This window comes from Melopsittacus undulatus, chromosome 9 (assembly GCF_012275295.1).
Source record: "Melopsittacus undulatus isolate bMelUnd1 chromosome 9, bMelUnd1.mat.Z, whole genome shotgun sequence".
Lineage (NCBI taxonomy): Eukaryota > Metazoa > Chordata > Aves > Psittaciformes > Psittaculidae > Melopsittacus > Melopsittacus undulatus.
The window spans coordinates 11908152-11928396 of NC_047535.1; the positions used below are offsets into that span (position 1 = coordinate 11908152).

At 55.4% G+C, this 20245-nt stretch overlaps 2 protein-coding genes across 3 annotated transcripts; both read right to left on the reverse strand.

The window, feature by feature from the left end:
* Positions 1-179: 179 nt before the first annotated feature.
* SNX22 (sorting nexin 22) lies at positions 180-3326 on the reverse strand. Its single transcript, XM_034066158.1, has 6 exons — positions 3235-3326; positions 1029-1112; positions 806-910; positions 639-733; positions 382-458; positions 180-265 (listed from the first exon to the last, which is right to left on the reverse strand). The coding sequence occupies exons 1-6, from the start codon at positions 3301-3303 to the stop codon at positions 180-182; spliced, it is 516 nt and encodes a 171-aa protein (XP_033922049.1). The 5' UTR covers positions 3304-3326.
* A 428-nt stretch (positions 3327-3754) lies between these two features.
* Positions 3755-19402, reverse strand: SNX1 (sorting nexin 1). Of its 2 annotated transcripts, none has more exons than XM_034066152.1 (15): positions 19235-19402; positions 15320-15422; positions 14279-14409; positions 13150-13216; positions 11946-11989; positions 10824-10965; positions 10243-10321; positions 9479-9554; positions 7715-7828; positions 7486-7579; positions 6713-6918; positions 5351-5494; positions 4934-5014; positions 4431-4502; positions 3755-4163 (listed from the first exon to the last, which is right to left on the reverse strand). In XM_034066152.1, the coding sequence occupies exons 1-15, from the start codon at positions 19382-19384 to the stop codon at positions 4113-4115; spliced, it is 1554 nt and encodes a 517-aa protein (XP_033922043.1). In that variant the 5' UTR covers positions 19385-19402; the 3' UTR covers positions 3755-4112. The 2 variants fall into 2 exon arrangements, with proteins under 2 accessions (XP_033922043.1, XP_033922042.1); XM_034066151.1 differs by having other exon boundaries at positions 7486-7597.
* Positions 19403-20245: the final 843 nt, after the last annotated feature.

Consider the following 20245-nt stretch of genomic DNA (forward strand, 5'->3'; position numbering starts at 1 on the left):
GGTCCCAATGAAGGCACATTGGATGGGGGTGGGTGGTCAGCTGTGGCTCCCACTGTGCTCCTTGGCTTCTCGCATCCTGCTTTCTTGCCCCAGCACAGCAGGAAGGAGTTATTCCTGTAGTGGGGATGCTGCTGCTGCCAGGGCACTCACCCCTGCAGCGCTGGGTGCAGGGTGGATGCTCAGGGCACTGCCTGGCTGGGGGTGCTTCTTGGAGGGAGGTAGAGGCCCTGCAGCACCCCACTGAGGATGGTGTCAGGGAACAGCTCTGCAGGGAAAAGCAGGAGCTGGAGCTGAGTTGCTGCCAGCTCTGGAAAAGGGAAAACACATTCTGGGGACCCAAAAGTGCCGTTTCCCCGGGAGGTTTTGGGACCTGCTCCTTACGGGTGCCTGGAGGCTGCGCATAGGGATCGGTGCAGAAGCCAACAACAGGGCGCTGGGAAGGCAGGCGGCTGGCACTGCTGTGGGAGAGGGGACATCAGCTCCCAGCAACCTGTCCGGCTTCTGCCTGCCTGTCCCAGCAGCCCCAACCCCGGCTCTTGGAGCACTTCACACGGGTGAGGGGATGATCCCAGCCCCATCCTGGGCTAACCCAGCTGCCCGCAGAGCCTAACAGCTCCGGGTGCTGCCTGGCTACTCACAGGGAGCTGCTGGCCTTGGGGTCCTGCTGGCAGCACCGCAGCTTCAGGAAGTCCAGCACGTCCTGGGGCAGCTCCTTGTTGTGGTACAGGACACCCTGATGTGCACCCAGGGTCAGCACCCGACAGAACCCAGCACACCCCAAAGCCACCCTCGGCTGGCACCGCACCTGGATGTAAAGCTCCAGGCCCTGCCGGCGCTGCTCCAGCACTTTGGGCATCCAGTTGGGGACATGGCGTGGGGGGAAGTCAGGGACCTTGCAGGTCTTCTTGATCTAGGGCAGAGCATGGGGTGGGGGCACATCATGGCAGCAGCATGGATGGGGCTGCTCCTCCCTGCCTGGGGAGCGGGTGTCCTCGTGTCCCCTGCCCGTGTCCCTGCTGGGGTCTCACCCGCTTGTGCAGAGCCTGGAACTCACTGTAGCGCTTCACAACCGTGTGCCGCCGGCCATTGCACAGCACCTCCACCCGGAACACCTGCGGTGAGGGACAGCCTTCCTCAGCATCCTCACCCCCATCAGCCTCATCCTCAACCCATCATCCCCTTCATCTTCATCAATCATCCCCTTCATCTTCATCAATCATCCTCATCATCATCCTCAGCATCCCCATTATTCTCATCTCCATTTGGTATGGGAAATTAAAGTTACTTGAAGAGTAATTTTAAGATTAAGAAGAGAAAGTGAAGACTTTCATTAGGGAACTATTCATTAGGGACTGTAGTGACAGGACAAGGGGTAACAGGTTGAAACTTAAACAGCAGAGGTTTAGATTGGATATAAGGAAGAATACTTTACTGTTAGGGTGGTGAGGCACTGGAATGGGTTGCCCAGGGAGGTGAATGCTCCATCCCTGGCAGTGTTCAAGACCAGGCTGGATGAAGCCTTGGGTGATATGGTTTAGTATGAGGTGTCCCTGCCCATGGCAGGGGGGTTGGAGCTGGATGATCTTAAGGTCCTTTCCAACCCTAACTATTCTATGAGTCTATGATTCTGTAAGACATCTCTGTTATATATATAACCCCATCATCCTCACTGTCCTCCAAGGGGAGTCAGGGGCCTCCAACTCACACACACTCTTGGGAACCTCCACCGTCCCCACTGTCCAGGACAGGCAGCCCCTAACTTCTGGGGTAGGCAGGGATCCCCTGGGCCCAATGCAGACCCCAGGAGCAGATGGACCCCCCAGAGGAGGGGCAGAAACCTCCAGCCCTTCTGTTAGCTGTGGCCATCCCCCCTGCCAGGGCAGTGAGACCCCAGAGACAAACAGGAACCTTCAACCCCCTTGGGGCATGCAGGGACACCAGTGAGGGGACACAGGGCACCTCAACCCTGGGGCAGAGGGGGACAACCCACCCTTCCCAGGACAGGTCAGGACCCCCTGGGGTCAGTCATGGCCCTGCAACCCCATCCACATCCCCACGTCCCCAAAGTGACCCTGTACCCCCTGTAGGGGGGACACCCCAGGCAGGGACCCCTGGGGACACACAGCGACCTTCACCCCAATGTGCGATCGGGACCCCCAGGCCAAGACACACAACAACACCTGCCAGGGAGACCTCAGCAGGACACGACCCCCAGGCCCCCCATGCAGAGACACCCTTAGGGCTCGCAGGGCAGGTGGGGACCCCCCCAACCTCCCTTGAGGCCAGAGGGGACTCACAGGACAGGGACAACTTTTATCTTGAGGGGAGGTGGGCTCCAGCCCCCAGGGCAGAACCCCGAGGGACATCCACACACTGTCCCCCTGCCCCGGTTCTCCAGCCCCTGGGACAAGTGGGGTGTTCCCACCTCCCCAAGAGGGACCCCCCACAGCCTGCAGGGGAGGAAGGGAGGTATCTGGGGACCTCCAACCCCTGGGGACAGGCAGGAGCACCCAGGGATCCCCTTGGCCAGGGGCATCTCCCCCTTCAGAGCCAGAGGGTCCCCAGGCAGGGGTCTCCCCGGGACAGGGCACCCCCTCTCTCCGAGGCCTCACGGGCACAGCCGGTGACCCCCACCTGCGGCCAGAGGGGAACCCCAGAAACTTCAGGGGTAGAAACTGCTCTGGGGGCACTTGCCCCCCTGTGGCCCCGCGGGGCAGAGGGACACGGCACAGCCTCCCCGTGGGGCAGGTAGGGGTACCCGGCCACAGAAAGGGATCCCCCCCTTACGCACAAACCCCCTGAGGCCAGAGGAGACCCCGGGGCAGGGACCCCCCTTTCAAAGGCAGAGGAACGGCCCCTGCTGCCGCTGCACACCCCAATAGCAGTGGTGACACTGAGGCACACAGGGAGCCCCCGGTAGAGGAACAGCCCCAGTCCCAAGGTACTGGGCGCCTCCTTAGAGGGCAGGGACCCCCGGGGACACTTGAGGACCTCCAACCCCTGAGGCGGGGGGGCATCCCGGGACAACCCCCCCCATGGGGGCTAGCGGGGACCACGGACCAGGGCTCCCCCACCTGCCAACGGCGAAGGTTCTGTGCCCCTTCTGCAGGGACCCCCTCCCGGGGCACCTCTGGGGACACTTGGGGACCTCTGACCCCCAACAACCCCCCGAGCAGGTGGGAACTCCCTCTCCAGCCTCCCCCCCCCCCCCCATAGCCCGCGGGCGCCCCTCACCGTGTGCGCCCTGTCGGGGCTGCGCGCTGCCGCCTGCGCCTCCGCCGCGGGGATGGACACGGCGATCATGGCCCCGCCCGGGGGCACGGGGGGCTCCCGCACCCAGCCCAGCTCCGACCCCTGCGGGGAGCGGGGGCAGCCGGAGCCTGGCGGCGCCGCGGGGCCCTGGCGCTACCGGAGCAAGGGGAAAGGAAAGCGGGAAGTCGGCAGGAGCCGGCGGCAGCAGAAGGGGCATCGGTCTGGGAAAGCCGCGCTGGGGAGTGGGAAGGAGCCGGAGCAGCCCCCACAGCCTCACAGCTGCCGCTCGGGGCCAGGCCCCCCCCCGGCCCCGGCCCCCACCCCGCAGAGCCCCGGAGCAGCCCCGCTGAGCTCAGACCTAAAAACAGCCCCGGCAGCGGCGGGGCCAAAGCCGCAGCAGGAGCCGGGCAGCGCCCAAGGTCACCCGCGGCCCCGTCACAACACGGCTGGAGCCTCCCGCGGCACCGTTACCGCGCCCGGCCCCAAGCACCCGGAGCCGGTGTGCCCTGATAGAAGTTTTATTACAGAAGTTAACAGCACTGCAGGATAAGATAACCATTAGGTCCTAACCCAGCCTGAAAAATATACATTTCACATAGAATGTTCCGCCCCTGCTGCAGGTCCGGTCTTAAAGCAGGAAACTGGATTCTCTTCAGTAAGAAAATATATGTTGCTAAATGAAAAATATACAGTTAGAAGAGTTACTGGCTTGCAAGCTGCTTGTCCAGGGGTTAAACCTCTACCAGCTCCAGAGTGTGGAACGAGGATTTGTGCACGTGTGAAAGAGGAAGAGGTATAGTGTATATAAAAAAAAACACAACCAAAAAAAGGCAAATCCCAGGCTTGCTCTTGTGCTCCTGTTAGGAAATGGCCTTGGCCTCGGGGAGGAAGGCTTCCCAGTACTTCACCAGCTGCAAGAGGAGAGACACCAGAGTCAGGAGCCTGCGGGGTTTTGCCAGCATAGCTCAAGCCCAGAGAGAGCTGAGAAGCACCGGGGGGTGGGGTATAGAAGGCCCTCCACAGGGCACAGTCCCTCCCATGGCATCCAGGGGGGTGCAAGGCTTGTATCTGCCCCTGCTCCCACCCATGGGGGCTCATCCCTCCCCTCGCCCACGGACAGGAGGCACCCACAGTGGGGGTCACACTGAGCTGAGCTTCAAGAGATAAAACCCACTCACCTGCTGCTGAGAGTTTAGTAACGTCTCAAGGTATTTCGTGACGTGGTTTCTGAAGTCCTTGGATTTCTCTTTCTGCAAGAGAAAGGCACAAGGAGTCAGTGCAAGGCTGAATGCATCACTAAACAAACCCCTCCAGCTTCTGAGGGGGAAGGAGAAACCACCAGGGTTTCCCTGTTCCTCCTAAGGCACCACAGAGACCAGCACAAGAGCCTGAGATGCTGAGCATGAAGCTCTACTCCGGTCACAGCCTCATGGCTGATGTGTACCCACCTTCATTTCAAAGGATATGCTTCTCACAGAGAAACCTCCCCATGGCCAAAAGCCACCAGCTCTGCTGGAGCAGCAATGCCCCAACAGGGACGTGTCCAGGTTTACAGACACTGCCAACTGCTGCGCTGGGAGCAGGGTCAGGAGTCCAGTGACCCTTGGCTCGTGTTCCCAGCCAAGGGACACCAAGGCCAGGCAGCTGGATGGCTGCAGGCTGAGAGCGGGGCCAAACCTACCTCAAACCGTATCACTTCCTTGCGGATGACGGCAGAAATCCGTTCAAAGTCCCTTTCGTACTGTGTGACACGAGACTCCCACTGCAGAGAGAGGAAGCATGCAGCTGTCTGCAGGGCAGGGGACCTCTCACTGCCCCCTCTAAGCAGCTCCATACTAATGACTGTGAGATAGGCTCTGCCAGAGGGAAGCTCAGCATTCCTGGTCCTCACCCTCACAGCAAGCTGCTCACTGGCTTGCAGTGAGCAAACCACAGGAGGTGGGACACAAGCAGCCCCTCCTGAGGCTTCCCGCAGGGCTTGCTCAAGGCTGGCTTATCTCTTGCTGCACACTTGGCAAGAGACACCCATCCCTTCAGCTCTGGGGCAGATCACAGAGGGAAGGAGTTGAGCAGAGACACAGCACACCCCAGTCCCTACCTCTGTGATCTCATCCTTGGCCTGCTGCAGCTTGTCGGGTTTGTTGGCCCACAGCAGCCTGGCCTCCATCTCCCTCTTCTTCTGCAGCATGGTCTGAGCATCCTGCCACCGCTGCCAGGTCTTCATGCGCTGGTCAAAAGCTCCCTACAAGGAAGGAGCAGAGACTGAGCTCTGCTCTGCTGCATCAAGTGAGGTCCTGGGCTCTCCTCTGCGTAACTCAGCCCGAGCCAGAACATGCACTGCTCTACAAGGTGCAACTTGTGCCTCAGGAACAGCTTTGGGGCCTCTCCCCACACAGGGGTTTGCCCACCAGCTTGAAGGTTTGGCAGGAGCCACTGAAGAGCTCCAGCCACATGCAGGGTCCAGTGCAAGCCCGGACAGACCTGAGGCCACCCATGAGCTGGCAGCACCCCAAGCACAATGTCTGGCACATCCCCAGGCTCTGCTGGAGGCCCACTTCAGTCCTGCCATGAAGAGTGGGGCAGTGAGGGGCTGCCTCTACCCCCCCACCCTCCCCACTGGGTCTCTAGCAGCAGCTCACAGACACCCATCAGGAGGCCAGATGATCTTAAGCAGTCCTGCAAATCATGAGTCCAAGCAAGGAAAACCCCATTAAGTGTCTGAATGCATCCAGCCAGATTGTGGGGAAGAGACAGAAAAGCAAAAGCAGTGTCCCAGTGTCCCAATAGCCTGGTCAGAAGAACAGAGCAGCCACGAGGCAGGTAAAGTCTGAGGGCTCCTTACGAGAACATCCCAGCCTTACACCTCCAGCATACGGGAGATCTTGGTCCTGCTCTGGAGCACCCACCACACCTCCCAGTACACACTGGCAGACTAAAGAGGCTTGTGCCTGCTCACGAGGCTGCATTCTGGCCTCTGCAGCCTCTGGAGACACCTGCACAGAGGCAGGACATGTTTGAGGCAGGAAGGAGTCAGCCTCCAGCTCACTTGGGACCTGTTTCTTTCAGCTCCCAGCACACCAGGCAGGCTGCAGGCTCAAAGACTCAAACTCTTACCCAGCAAATGTATTTGCAACACCCCAATCACAGGTTATCAGACCCTCTCCAGTAGCCAGAGTTTTCACCTCCAGAAGGGTTGAGGCCACCGGCAAGCCATGAACTTGCTGCACAACTTCCCCTGGAGAGCAGCAGCACAGTAAGGCCTCACCTACCCCACTTTTCCAATCTAACCACTCCAACACATCCACAGCTGGACAAGCAGCAAGTTTTCCTCTGCCGGGATAGGTCAGAAGCATTGCATGCTCTGTGCTTGAATTTAGAAGACCAGCTGCCCTCTGGCACACCTGAGCCTAAGGTCAGGACCAGCAGCAGAGCCTAGGGCTTGCCCCAAAGGAGTGCTCACCCTTACAACCGAAAGCAGGCGGATGTAGTCTCCCAGGAGCTCAGCCAGGAGGAAGAAGTCATTGTTAGCCTGTTCGTGGTGCAGCTGCTCAATCTTCTCTTCCACCTCAGCCAGCTGGGACAGTGCCCGGGACAGGGCTGTGTTGTCCTCTGAGCTCCCCAGCATGGCCAGGCTCTTTGCAAACTGGGCTGTGTTCAATGCTAGCTCTAGTGAAGGAAACAAGAGTCAACCAAGGGGCCTTGCTTCCCCAGGTGCTCTGCAAGCCAAGCCCCAGCCTAGAGGTCAGCCCTAGCAGTTGCTCTGCTGTAGCCCCAGATGTGGGCTGGAAGAGCCAGCATCATCTCGGGCAGAGCCGGCAGCTCCTGCAGCATGGGAAACTCAGCCAGGGAGGAGAAGGGAAGCAGCAGAGTGGGAGGACAAGGCAGAGCTTTGCAAAAGTCAGCCAAAATATGCAGGGGAAGAAAAACATTCCCGCTCCCTGGCAGAGGACAGCTTGGAATTGGTCGTAACATCAGCTCTGCTCAGGTTTGCTACAGCAGCCTCATCCAGTAGGACACTCACTCCAACACCAACACCCAAAACTGGTAGGGCTGGGCAGAAGAGGTGGGATTACTGTTCTACTTGTCTCCCATGATGAAGAGACAGGGAGTTCTTAATAAGGAAGCTCTGTGGTATCTCCTCAGAAGTGCCTCCTGGAACACCTGCACACCCGTGCAGGTCAGGTTTAACTGCTACAGACCAAGCTTCAGCTCAAGCAGCCCCCAGCTCATCACCTTTCCTGTGGTTCACCAGTGTCTCCACGACAGCGTGCAGCTTCCGGAGCCGCTGGTCCTCACATTCCACCTCCTGCAGCTTCTCCTCAAACCACTGAAACGAATCCAAGAGCTGATTCCCACATATGGCACCACTGTGGGGCTTTCTGGCATCTCCCACCCAAAGCTTGCTCTGGCACCCAGCTCCAGAGCGAGGACAAGGACAGCCCAGAGGTGTTCTAACACTTACTATGTCCGATTCATTCATCTTGATGGTCATTTTACTGACAGCATCTGTAGCTTTGTTGAACATCTTCAGTATTCCTGCTCCACTCAGGGCCTGGGTGCCCACTGCTCTTGGTAGCTATAAAGAAACAGAAATAGTTTGCTTTGCCAGGAGACAGAAACAGCTTAGACAGCAGCCACCACTTAATTCTCCCTTGTGGGTCCCTTGACAGACAGGGCTTCTCTGCACACAGCTCCTGCAAAGGATCAGCCAGACACTGCCTCAGCAGTGGCAAAGCCCACACAACATTCCCAATAATGGGATTGGAGTAGTTTCCAAACAGATGAGGAGCTCCTAAATGTTACACTGTACGTGGGATCTGCCTGTTCTGCTTGGCTGAACACAGATCTGTAGGAACCAGCCACACTATTGAACTGAGGGCTGCCAGAGCTGCCACAGGCACACAGGCACATAGCAGAGCTGCAAAATACTCTACAGCAACTACAACTACTTTCCAAGGAGAGCTGAAGTTGCCCAGCAGCAAAGTGAGGTGTTTCCATGATGCCTGCTCCTACACCAGAGCCCTGGCACAGCATTAGTGCTGCAGCCACTCAGGCCAAGGCTCCCCCAAGGCTTAACCTCTTGAAGAATGACTTCTCCACATCAGGCATGCAGATGGGCATGGTCACGCTTCCCACTGAGGAGCAGGGACCACACCAGCCACGTTTCAGTAGGAAGCCAGCTCTCCCACAACATCCGAGCATCAGGAGGCCCCTCATCTCCAAAGAGCAGGCTACACTGCTCTCATGGGTTTCAGAGAGCAAAGACCACCTGTGCTCTCAACACAAACCCCCACCACAATGGATGCAAATGAGGCTGGAGCTCTTTGTGAGTGTGCAGTGCTCCGACAAGCACCCACACAGAAGGAATTTCTGTTGTATTCACATTGCGTGGCAGGGGTTTGGTAGCAGGGGGCTGCAGGGGTGGCTTCTGTGAGAAGCTGCTGGTAGCTTCCCCCATGTCCAATAGAGCAAATGCCAACAGGTCCAAGACAGACCCAACACTGGTCAAGGCCAAGCCATTAGTGACAGTGGCAGTGCATGATAATATAGTTAAGGTGGAAAAGTTGCTCTGCAACAGAAACTGCAGCCAGAGAGGAGTGAGAATCTGTCAGAACTCTGCAGACACCAAGGTCAGGCAGAAGCTCATGGAGGCCCATCTCCTGTAGGAAGGACCCCACACTCAAGTGGGGGAAGAGTGTGAGGAGTCCTTCCCTGGGGAGGAAGGGGCAGCAGTGACAACATGCGACAAACTGATCACAACCCCTATTCTCCGTTCCCCTGCACCATTCTGGGGGGGGGGGGGAAAGAGAATTCAGGAATAAAGTTAAGCCTGGGAAGAAGGGAGGGATGGGGGGAAGGTGTTTTAAGATCTGGTTTTACTGCTCATTATCCTGCTCCAATTTGATTGGCAATAAATTCATTTTCACAAAGTTGGATATGTTTTGCCCATGTTGAGTGATCTCCCTGTCCTCAGCTCAGCCCACCAGCCTTTATACATTCTCTCCCCTGTCCAGCTGAGGAGGGGAGTGACAGCAACTTTGGTGGGCACATGCCATCCAGTCAGGGTCAACCCACCACATCTGTTACCACTGTCACCGGTTAAGAGCTCTTACAGTTTGGCTGCTTCTCACTGAGCTTTGAAGCATCATGCCTCATTGACTGGTTGCGTACTGGTGTCTTCTGCACTTCCAAGATACTTGGAGCTACATTATTCCTCACTACTGACCTCCTCCTTTTCCAAGAACTCCCGGACATCTGGGTCCTGCAGCATTGTTGGGTGGCTGACCACCCTCCGGAGGTACCTGTGCAGAGGAACATACCAAGAGTCGCTTTGGTGGTAACAAACCTGCCTCCGAGCCATCACAATGAGCCACAACATACTGCTTGTTCGATCTGCAACAGCAGTCTGGGAGCTGCTCTCCTTCACTCACCAGGAGTCCTACCTCCCTGTGGATTTCAGTAGGACCAGCCTGCAAGACCTTTGATTAATAGTTCCTATAGTGAGCAAGTTACTGGATCTGCCAAGTGATCAAGATCCAGCCTTACATCTTTAACAGCTTGAACAGATCTTTCAGAGGCTGCAGCTGGAAGGGATCAGCACCCCACTACTAACTACAACAGGCAACACAGAGCGAAGGCCACTTGCAGCTGTATAATTGGGGTGCAAGCTAGAGATCAAGTTGTTTCTCACCTGCTCTGCACTGTTTGTAAAATTACTTCACATTTTTGGGCTCCTGAGACAGCTCAGTTTGCTCCCTGCCTTGCCAGTGGAGTTTGGCCAGATTTAGACCAAACACCAGCAGAGGCTTTTGAAGCAGGAGATTCTTTTACAGAGTCAAAGCAACTCTCTGCAGCTGCAACTCTTCAACAGCCTCCAATCTGCCCCAAGCCTAGAAGCTTTTCTCATGTAGGGGGAATGTGCAGCCAGTCTGACCTTTCAGAGGTCCCTTGCTCGTTCAGGCAGGAGGGAAAAGCTGTTAGGGTCTGTACCTCTCTAGAGCAGCCCGTCTTTTCTCAAGGAACTCTGCAGAGGAGGAATCTTCCTTCCCAACTTTCACTTTGGTCATTCCTAGCACAGAAGGAAGACACAAATTACTGAGCTGCTTCACACTTGACACAGAACATAGCATGGTTTGTCACAAGGTACAGGCTATCAGGGTGACAGCAGGAGAGGCATTTTACAAGAGGAATTAGACCTTGCACGAGCAAGAGCTACTTGGATACCTGAAATCTCTTTATACCTAACACCTAGCAGAAGCAGACATGCGGGAGAGGCAAAGCAATGCCAGGAGAGACTGGAAAGGTTACATCTGCACCCAAGTAGACAGCACAGAGCAGAAGGCTTTACTCTGCATCAAGCAGGTGCGAAGGTACCTGCAAACCCAAACGAGGCTTTAAGCTCAGAGCTCCAAGTATGGAACCAGAGTTCTGTCCATACCACAGAAGTCAGATTATTTTCCAAAGCTGCTTCCTATGGCTGCAGTGCAACTTCGCTCTCAGCTTTGAGACTGCAGGCAGATCTGCCTTCAGGCACAAAGCTCACCATTGGAAGGACCAGCTCCACCACTCACCTATGAGACTTTTCTCAGGCGGCGGAGGAACGATGAACCCATTCTGGGCATGCTTCTCAGACAGCTTCTCATAGAGACCCAGGAAGTCACTGAACCTCCTTTTCACTGAGAACTGCTTGCTCCTGAACATTGGCATGCTCGTCTGGGGGAAGAGATGGGACTCGGGTCAGACTCACCCAGGGAAGCTGGCCCTGCATGCACAGCCTTGCTAGCTCTACCTGCTGTCACTTCTGGCAATGAAGTAGGACAGCTTGAGCTCTGCAAGATATGAGCAATGAAGAGAGCAAACTTCAGCCTAGGTTTTCAGCAGCTTACCTCCTAGCAGTTCTCCTTGGCCCAAGCAGCAGTATTAATGCCACTAAACAATAGAGCAGCTGTTACTGCAGTTACAGGCTGCTGGGTGAGCCCTGCCCATTACCTAATCCCATCATCCCTGCTCCACACAGGAATAGAGCCTGCTGTCATGTCACACTTGCTCACCTTAAGACTACAGCGGCCACCAGTGGCTTTTGACTGTTTAGAGAGCAGGACCAGAGACTAACAAATCCCGCTCACACACCATCAGCTTCAGACCACAGGATGCCTGTAGTCCAGCAGCTGCTGTACAGACACTAGGAGCAACCTTTTGCAGAGCTCAGAGCAGCACCTCAAAGCTCTAAGTAGGGCAGCAGCTGCAGAAGGCTCCATTTCTTGTGACTAGCCCAAGACAGCAGGTCCTGAAATAAAGCAGCAGCAGCTCTTCAGTGAGAGCTGAGTTCAGGTTGGCTTAATCTGACACTACCATCACCACTGAACTTTTAGCAACAGCCCCAACATCTGGGGCTCTCCCTAACAGATGTCATTCCTGACGCTCACTCCCCGTGCTGAACATTGGTATCAGCCAGGATGGCAAAAAGGTAACTAGCTGTAAAAAACAGTCTCCTTTCAAATAGATTCAAACCCTGTTTCTCAGCTAGGCTCATCCTTTGATCTGCAGAGGTGGATTACAACTCCCGAATCCATGTAACAAGGTGCTCAGACCTCCCATCTATTTAGGTCACCACTGGCTTGCCTAAGAACAGACAGTCTGGCTGCCTTGGGAAAATAAAGGCACCCATGTCAGGTGCCAGGAATTAGACATACCTGTGTTGACACTTTGTAGGCTACGTAGGCATTCATACCATCCCCTGTGGAAAACAGGAACAAGGCATCAGTATCACAAGATCAACATCATCTGAATGCAAAGCACAAGGCTCCTGCAGTCTCCTGGCTTTTGCCTGTCTCAGTGGTTCTGATCTTCAGCCTGATAGAGCCCTGAATCCTCACACAGGCAGCATCTCACTGCAGGACCTGGACTCCTGCCCACTAGGCATTTCCCCACCCCAACTGCTGAGCCCTCCTTTTCCTTCCTAAGGCAGCCAACACTGACAATTGGGGACTTGTTACGCTGACAGCGTTTGGGCTGACTCTACACATCTGCTCAGCACGCAACAATTTGGTGGCTGTGCAGCACATGAAGCGGCCTATTGAGAAGGTGCAGGTTCAGGCAGCCCCTGGCTGCATGTGGCTGGATTCTGAAACATCACACGCAGTTTCCTGCAGCTAACACAGAAATCCCCTTGTTTACCTGGTAGTTCAGCTGCAGGGCACTCTCAGAGGTCTGCTGCTGCCCCTAGGATAGCTCTGATTTACAAGTCAGTGTACCTCTCAGTTCCAGAGATCACAAGATGGAGTGAGAGCAAACTGCCACTTGTGAGGCCGCTCCACTGGCTGTGATCAGATGTTACCTTCGGTTCTCTGCACCCCAGGGACTGCCACATAGCTGGTCAGATTCCTCTGACCCCCACTTTCAGAGAGAAACCCTCTTGCATCTCAGTTTGAAGCCAGAGCTACTTCCCTGGCAAGCACAGCTGCTAGGGAAGATGCCAGAGCACATAGTAATTTAGGAATTTAGGTGAAGGCAATTTTGCTTCCCCCTTGCCAGCTGGACACAGGACAGTGCTGCCTGGAGGTCAAGTCAAGTTGGTCACCACAGTTCCAGACACGAAGCTCTGCTACTGCAAGCATCATGTTTCACCCTCCCAAAAACTCCCTGCCTTTTGGTTCCTTGTCTTTCCGGAACCTGCCCCTGGTTTCAGGAGCATTTGCTTGCTTTGTGTAGCTTCATTTCTTCTAGGTGTTGGAAGAAGCCTTGGAGAAGCTGCTCCAGGATCAAGTTTGCACTTGCAGAGACAGCTCGAAAGCTGGAGCTGTGGCATGTGGATGCAACAGCTGCATTTGGTCCTACTGCCAAGCTTGGCTTCTCTAACTGTGCTTCACCGTGCAGCAGTACAGCACATTAACTCACCAACTTTCTCTGGGTCACTCACTCCTACAGTCAGCTCAAATTTGTCCTCCTGTTCCTCTTCTTCCAGCTGTTTGGAGTAAATACAGAAAGACAGCAAGTTAAAACTGGAAAGTCAAGCTTCAAACCACCCTAAACCATGAAGTCCCATACATTACAGTGAGCTTGTCACGCTACAAAGACGTCTTTGGCTTTTCTGTCTGGCTAAGACCACTCTATAAAGTCCCAGAGCTTCTCACTTGTGTCCAAGCTACATATTTCAAGGATCCCAAACTGGATTTGTTTTACTACATCACCATCTGCACAGACTGATGTACAAATTGCTCAGCCCCAAAGTGAAACTCCAGAGTCCAGCCTGAGCTTTGTGCAAGAGAGTTCCCTTTAAGCTCTTTTACATCATGATTTCAGTTCTCACTTGAAACAGCATCAGATACTGAACCTATGCAGAAGTTGTACTGTGTAGGCACAGGGGGATGGAGAGTCACAATAGCAACAGGCAGTCCAAGGCTGAACTGGCCTTTTCATCATACCCTGCACTTAAACCAGTCTGAAGCCAACCTGAGACACTACTGATGGCACTGCAGAGTCCAATTTCATGAGTTTGGGGCAGAAAAGGAGCAATTTCCTCATCTCCAAAATAGTTTAAGTCTCTCTACATTAAAAAAAAAAACAAACAGATTTAGGCCAAGCACCACCTGATTAACTGGGCTTGGCAACCAGATTACAAGTTCTGCTTAGGGACCCTGTACTCTCATGTCACCCAGGAGACTCTCTTTCAAAAACATGTACAAGAGTTGCTAAACCACTTTCCCCATCTTTAACAATACAGTGTGCTAGAGGTCAGAGTCATTGCTCAGACCCTCAGGACCAGAGCAGGCACTTGCTATGTGAGCTCTCGAAGCAGTTCTGCACCACCACATGAACAACAATGCCATCAGCCTGATCTGAACCCCACTTCAGCAGTATTAGTCCCAGGCTGATGGCCCAAGAAGCAAGCCAGCGCATCCAATATGGCAATTACATTGATTGCATCATTTAAGATGCATGTTGACAAGTAAGTAAACAGACAGGTTCCTGCCAATTACAGTCTGAAACCAGCTGGGCAAGTTGGAAAGCTCAGAGCAATTCTTACCTCCTCATAGCTCTTTGAAGGGTTTCTAGAAGAGCTTGCAGCTACTTCTAATGAGGGGACAGGATTGGATGCTTTGGCCAGTTCCTTCTGGTTGTTTTGCGTGCTGTCTAGAGACAACTCTACAGTGGCATCTGTGGTCAGGAGAAATTTGCGAGGGTCAGCCTCTCTACTTTGGAGTTCTGAAAAGGTAATTTTGGTATCTCGGAGACATACATGGGATCTAGGGAGTAACAACAGCCTTATACAGAAAAAAAAAAATCCATAGGGATGCCACCTGCAAGCACTGGGAAAAGCGTAACTTAGTGCATCTCCATTCCAGTATCTGGTCAATCCTGCTGGAGAACATTAAGCTAATGCAATAAACTTATTCTAGAATGAGGCAGGCATCACCTTCTTACTGTGTGCTAGAGTTGCTGCACACTCTAACAGCTAAAGCCAAGCTGGCTCCTACATGGCACATAGGCCAGCATGGAAGGTTGGCTCCTTCCCAGGACATTTCCCCACCCACAGGAAGTATAACCTTCCACCTGTTAGCAAGTGTCTCCAGAATTGACCTCCCTGCTGGAAGTGTCCCACCATGCCAGGCATGGGGACAGTCTGATGACCCTCCTTGTTTTCCCCTGCTGAGGGGTGTTATGTTTCCTGTTACTTGGGAACAGCCATGTCTCTACTGAAGATGCTTCCTCCACCTGCATGGAGGGAGGAGAAGGTGGAGAACAAAAGCCTTTTAACTCTGACAGACACTCACCACCTTACAGCTTAGGCAACAAAACTAAATCAAATCCCATTTTTAATCCTCTTCAGCTTCAAAACAGTTATCCAGCTGCATGATTATGCCAGAGACCTGGAAAAGGCTACTTCAACCTTCCCAAAAATACCACCAGAGCTCAATGCTTCCAGAATAGGCTGGAACACAAGCTGGAGATAAGGACCTGAGATAGCCCAGAAATATCCATGACCCGCATACCAGACCTAAAAGCAGATCGCCCCAGGTTTACAGTTCAGAAAGCCCCATCAAACACCCAGTAGATACAGACTCACCTGCAAACAAGTCCTGATCATCTTGCTCTACACGAACCCCATTCTCTTTGGAAGTGCTGCTCACAGGGAGAAGAGATTCCCTTTTCGGAGCTGCTGGCTTGCTCTAGATCAGAATTAAAAGCACATAGACAAGAGGATATTTACACGGAGGAATGGAGGCTGGAGGAGCAAACAGCTCACCTTCCTAGCCACTGCCACACAGGGTCACTACTGTGTGAGCAGAGTGGGAGGACATCACAGACTGCTTCCCTTCCATCCATGGTCTCTGCCAGCAAGGCTGCACTGAGGCATCCCTGCCATTAAGGATGCCAAGTGTCACATCAAACTTCAGAGCCAGTTTCTCTCCAATGCTGAGCAGAGCAGGAGCAGCCAGCAGGTCACTAGGACGTGCCAGGTCACTGGGACATGCCAGCCCACAGGCAGAGAGCCACAGCCCCAGTCCTTCCACTACAGGCGTCAGGAGCAGCAGGCAGCTGAGTACACCAGGGTGCTCCTGTTCAGAACATCCACAACACAGCCGGCCATGCCACTTGCAGGTAGTGACTTGCACAGCAGCACTAACGTCACTTCAAGGCAGGTGGGCAGCACTAAGGAGCCTCTGAGCTAAACCACAGTGAACAGAGCATACTGCCAGCAGGAGATCCCTTCCCTTGGGGAAAGCCAAGCCATCAATCACTGGCAGCAGAGGCAAAGGCAACACACTGGGGACCACAGGAGCCTTGTCAGCAGCTTAACTTGTGTGGCAGCTCAACCACTACCATGAGCAGAGCTGCCCTTGCCCAGAGGGCTGGTTCTGGCCTACTTTAATGGAGCAGCCCTCTTCCATGTGGTGCAATGGAGCTCACATACTCCACTGCCCTGGAGTCAGAACATCTCCTACACCACCACTCACAGCTGGACCAAAGCCCAGCATGGCTCTCTGTATTTTGCAACCAAGTTTTGCACATCACACTTTGCAATCCAAAGCTCATGCTCCCCTTGTACAGCTTGTCCAGGACAAGCCCGCCCTGAGCCCCAGGGCCAGGACTTACCACACAGCTGATCCTGCCACAGCAAACAGCCCCTTGGCACATAGCTTCACTGGGGGGGGGCATCCTGGCTACTGGGAGCAGGCATGGGAACAAGGTGAAACTGCACTCAACACCAACCAGTCCACCACACCAGAAAGTAGAACTATTTCTGCAGCAAGCACTACGGCAGCCAGCATCACAAATCCTCCCTCGGTTTGGAGGCAGACAAGCAAGAACCAGGCAGCAAGAGCTGTTCTCAAATGTCTCTGCAGAGAACAGAGCAGGTCTTTGACAGCCAGTAAATAGAGCACTATCAGCAGTGACTCCAAACCAACAGGCTCCTTTGGTACTTCCTTCTGCAAGGAAGCATCAGTTCCCACTTCTCCCAAAGGAATAAAGCAGTGGGTTTGAGTCTTCGAGTACATAAAACACCAGTGCCATTAGATGGTGAGTACTCCTATATTTTAGGGTATTTTCCAGAAGAAAGCTGGGACATGAGCTACATCTGCTAGTGACAGAGTGGGGAGCAGAGACACCCATGTCAAACACAGCACCCAGACACATCCCCGCGCACCTTCAGGGCACCCAAGCCAGTAAGAGTGCTACCACCACAGGGACCTCTTCCAGCCAGTGGCCAAGCCAACAAGAGAGCTACTACCACCAGTGACCTCTGTAGGTCTCATTCAGATCCTCTGCTTCTACAGCTCTTCAAGATGGTAAAAAAAAACCCACTCCCCATGGACAAGGTGGGGTGGGCTCTGAAGTTTACCTAATGACTCTGCAGCTCCCACATGCAGACACAAGCTGTCTGCTTTTCTATCATGACAGCTTCTCAGCTTGCCTTAAGTTTAGCTCCTAGGCCTATGAATGCACCACACTGTTCCTACTCCATCTGCCACTACAAAAGAGCCACAGCCCCTTCCAGCTCAGCCCACAAGGCTCCCCCTGCCATCCCCAAGGGTTGATTTAGCACACCCCAGCCACCACATGTGCAGGCAGAAATTCACTAGGTCCTGCAGCAACAGCCTGATGCTTACACCATAGGGCTCGGGGAGCTGACCCTTGAGGGCATCCCTGGAAAAGACTGTAGTCATACATGGATACAGTCTTCATCAACAAGACAGATGAGGTCCAGCTCAGCACTTGTGCCTAATCCAAACACCTCTTTGCTAGCTACTGTACAAGGGCTAACACTGCCAAGCCACCTGGACACTGCCAGCCATGTGCATGGGCCTCACCAGCCCCCTGCTTCCCACAGTGTTTTGCTAACGCTCAAGGGCAGATAGACAAGCAAGGCCACCAGGTCGCACAGGAGAGCCAAGTCTTAGTTATAACAGTTGCTTCAACAATACTAAACACCAGATAAGCTGCTTTAGCTCAACAGACTCCAGCTTCAGGAGAGGAACACTTTATTTGCATGAAAGCCTGTGGCAGCTGGCACTCATCTGCAGAGGCTGCAAAGCAGCAAGACCTACTACATCTTCCAGGTCTTCAACAAAGAAAGGTCCTAAGAAGTTCGAGACCATACCAGCCAGACATAGCAGCTTCTTTCTATTGCAAGGCCTGGGCTGCACTTTTCCATGGTATTCTCACTGCTGCATTGCTTTGCTTTGCCCAGACCAATGTGAGAGCTTTATCCTCTCACACAGGGCAGAATCTACCCAGATCTGCCTTGTGCCCTGCTCCTGCATGAGCACAGCTCACAGGGGCCAGAGCAGCACCAGGCAGGTGTCTGGAGAGCTTCCTGCCAGAGCCACCACCTCAGGCCCTGCTGGCAGGAGTGGGCTGGACAGAACCTGGGTGAGGCCGGCAGAAGCTCAGTGTCAGCCCTTGCAGGGGACAATGTGACCTGCCTCAGGCTGCAGAGCTTCTGGCTGCAGAGCAGCTGGCTGGGAGGGATTCAGCTTGGGAAAGCACCAGCCTGCGTTTGAAATCCCCTCCTGTCTGCTGGTCACTGACTGGAGCAAATGCTGGTGCAGCTGGTATGGGTTAATGCCAACAGCCTTCAACAATATTGGTTCGTGCACAGGAGGCAACAGAAAGCAAAGGTGCTGAAACCTTTCACCATTCACACCTCCACCTTCATCAGGGAATTCATACAACAGAGCAATCTGCTTCACTGAACCAGTATCACCAACCCTTCCTAGAACCTCAGCTGTGCCAGCACAAGGCAAGAGAGTTCACCAAGGTATTGACAGGCTCTTCACTATGAGCAAGGGACATCAGAAGCCCCCAGTCCTCTCACCCTCACTGCAGGGAAGGGTTCATCACCCAAAACCAAACTGAGGGCAGCAAACACCACATCAGCCACACCAGCACCCTCTGAATGTTGAGGGGCCAAGCACTGATGCCCGGGAAAGGCAGACAGGGCTGTGAAGCCTCACAAACTGCCCAGCAAAGCTCCTAAGCTGCAGCAAAACACCAGCGAGGAAGCCTGCCTGGGAGGCACTCAACACTGACCCAGCTGGGCACCAAGAAGCAGGGAACTTCCCCCAGCGCCGTGCAGAGCCATCTTGACCCCGAAGGGCTCCTTCAGGGTACTTGGGCTGTGCAGGACAGGCATGCTCTAAGAGGTTTATAACGGGGGGAAGCAGCCTGGCAGGAACCCTTTCGCAGTCCCACAGCCCCTGCGAGCCAGGGCGCCTGAGGTGCTCTGGGGAGGGAGGAGATCCGGGCCTCCCGTCGGGAGCAAGAACTCAGACACCGACCGACACCCCCCACCCCCCCTTCACTCTGGGGAGGTTCAGAGAGCTTTCCCCTTCTTTTAAGCAAGCTCGGCAGACCCTCGCCGCTGCCTGCAGTCCATGGGCCGCCCTGCAGGGCCCGGCGCTGGAACCTCCCCCTCACAGCCGCCCCAGGCCGGGCCTGCCCCCGGGAAGCCCCCGTTCCCCCTGCGCGCACTCACGGTGCCGGTGAAGATGTCCTCTCCCTCCGAGTCGCTGTCGGCCGCCCCCGGCGCGTCACCGCCGTCACCGCCGCTGGAGCCGCGGGGCTCGGGGAAGGGCGGGGGCACGCGTCCGGCTGGGGACGGGGAGCGGGAACCGCCCGACGCCATGTCCGCGCCGCCGCTTCCGCCAGCGACCGCCGCGCCGGAAGTCACGGCCACCGCCTTAACCCGCTGGGGCGGGCCGGGGGGGCAGACGGCCTTCGGATTGGCCAGTGCCTCCGCCTGCCCCGCCTTCCCCCGCAGTGAGAGCCAATGAGCGCCGTCGTTTTCCTTCGCTGGCAGGCGTCTCTACGTCCCCATGGAAACGGCCACGAGCGTGGCGGGGTAGCGCACCGTTCCGCCGGCAGAGGGGAGCGAGTGTCCCTGCCCCCCCCCGGGGGCAGTGGGCGAGCCCAGGCCTGGGGGCATGGCCGCAGTGCGCAGCGCCCGGGGGCTGCAGCCGTGGTCCCCCCAGTGCCCCCGCTGTGGCACCGCCACCCGTCGGCCCTCACCCGGCCGCCGTGGTGCCTGTGATGTCCCAGCCGGAATAGCCACGGCCCTTCCCGTGCCCCGGCCACCCTCCCCGCGCTCCCCTCCACACACCGACAGGGGCGGCTCAGAGGCTGTGGGAGCAGCTCAGCAGAGGCAGCGCTGCCGCACAGCCCCTCCGGTTCCTGCCCGGAGCACCCAGTGACAAGCCTTGTGCAAGCCCGAAACGTCCTTCCCAGCACCGCAGGATGAGCCCCGTGCATCCAAAGACAGCGACTGCCCCTGGGGCAGGCACGGTGCGGGGTCAGCCCACTCCACAGGGCTGATGGCCGTCTGGGAACAGTGCCAGAGCAGCCGGGCAGGGACCCTGGGCTCCATCAGCTTCGGGTTCAGGAGAAAACCCCGATGCAGATCCCGGACACGGGAGATTTTCCTTCTTTTGTCACAGCCGGTTCCTGCAGCGGAACAGCAAAGCCCATGAGAGACCCCCGAGCCTTCTGT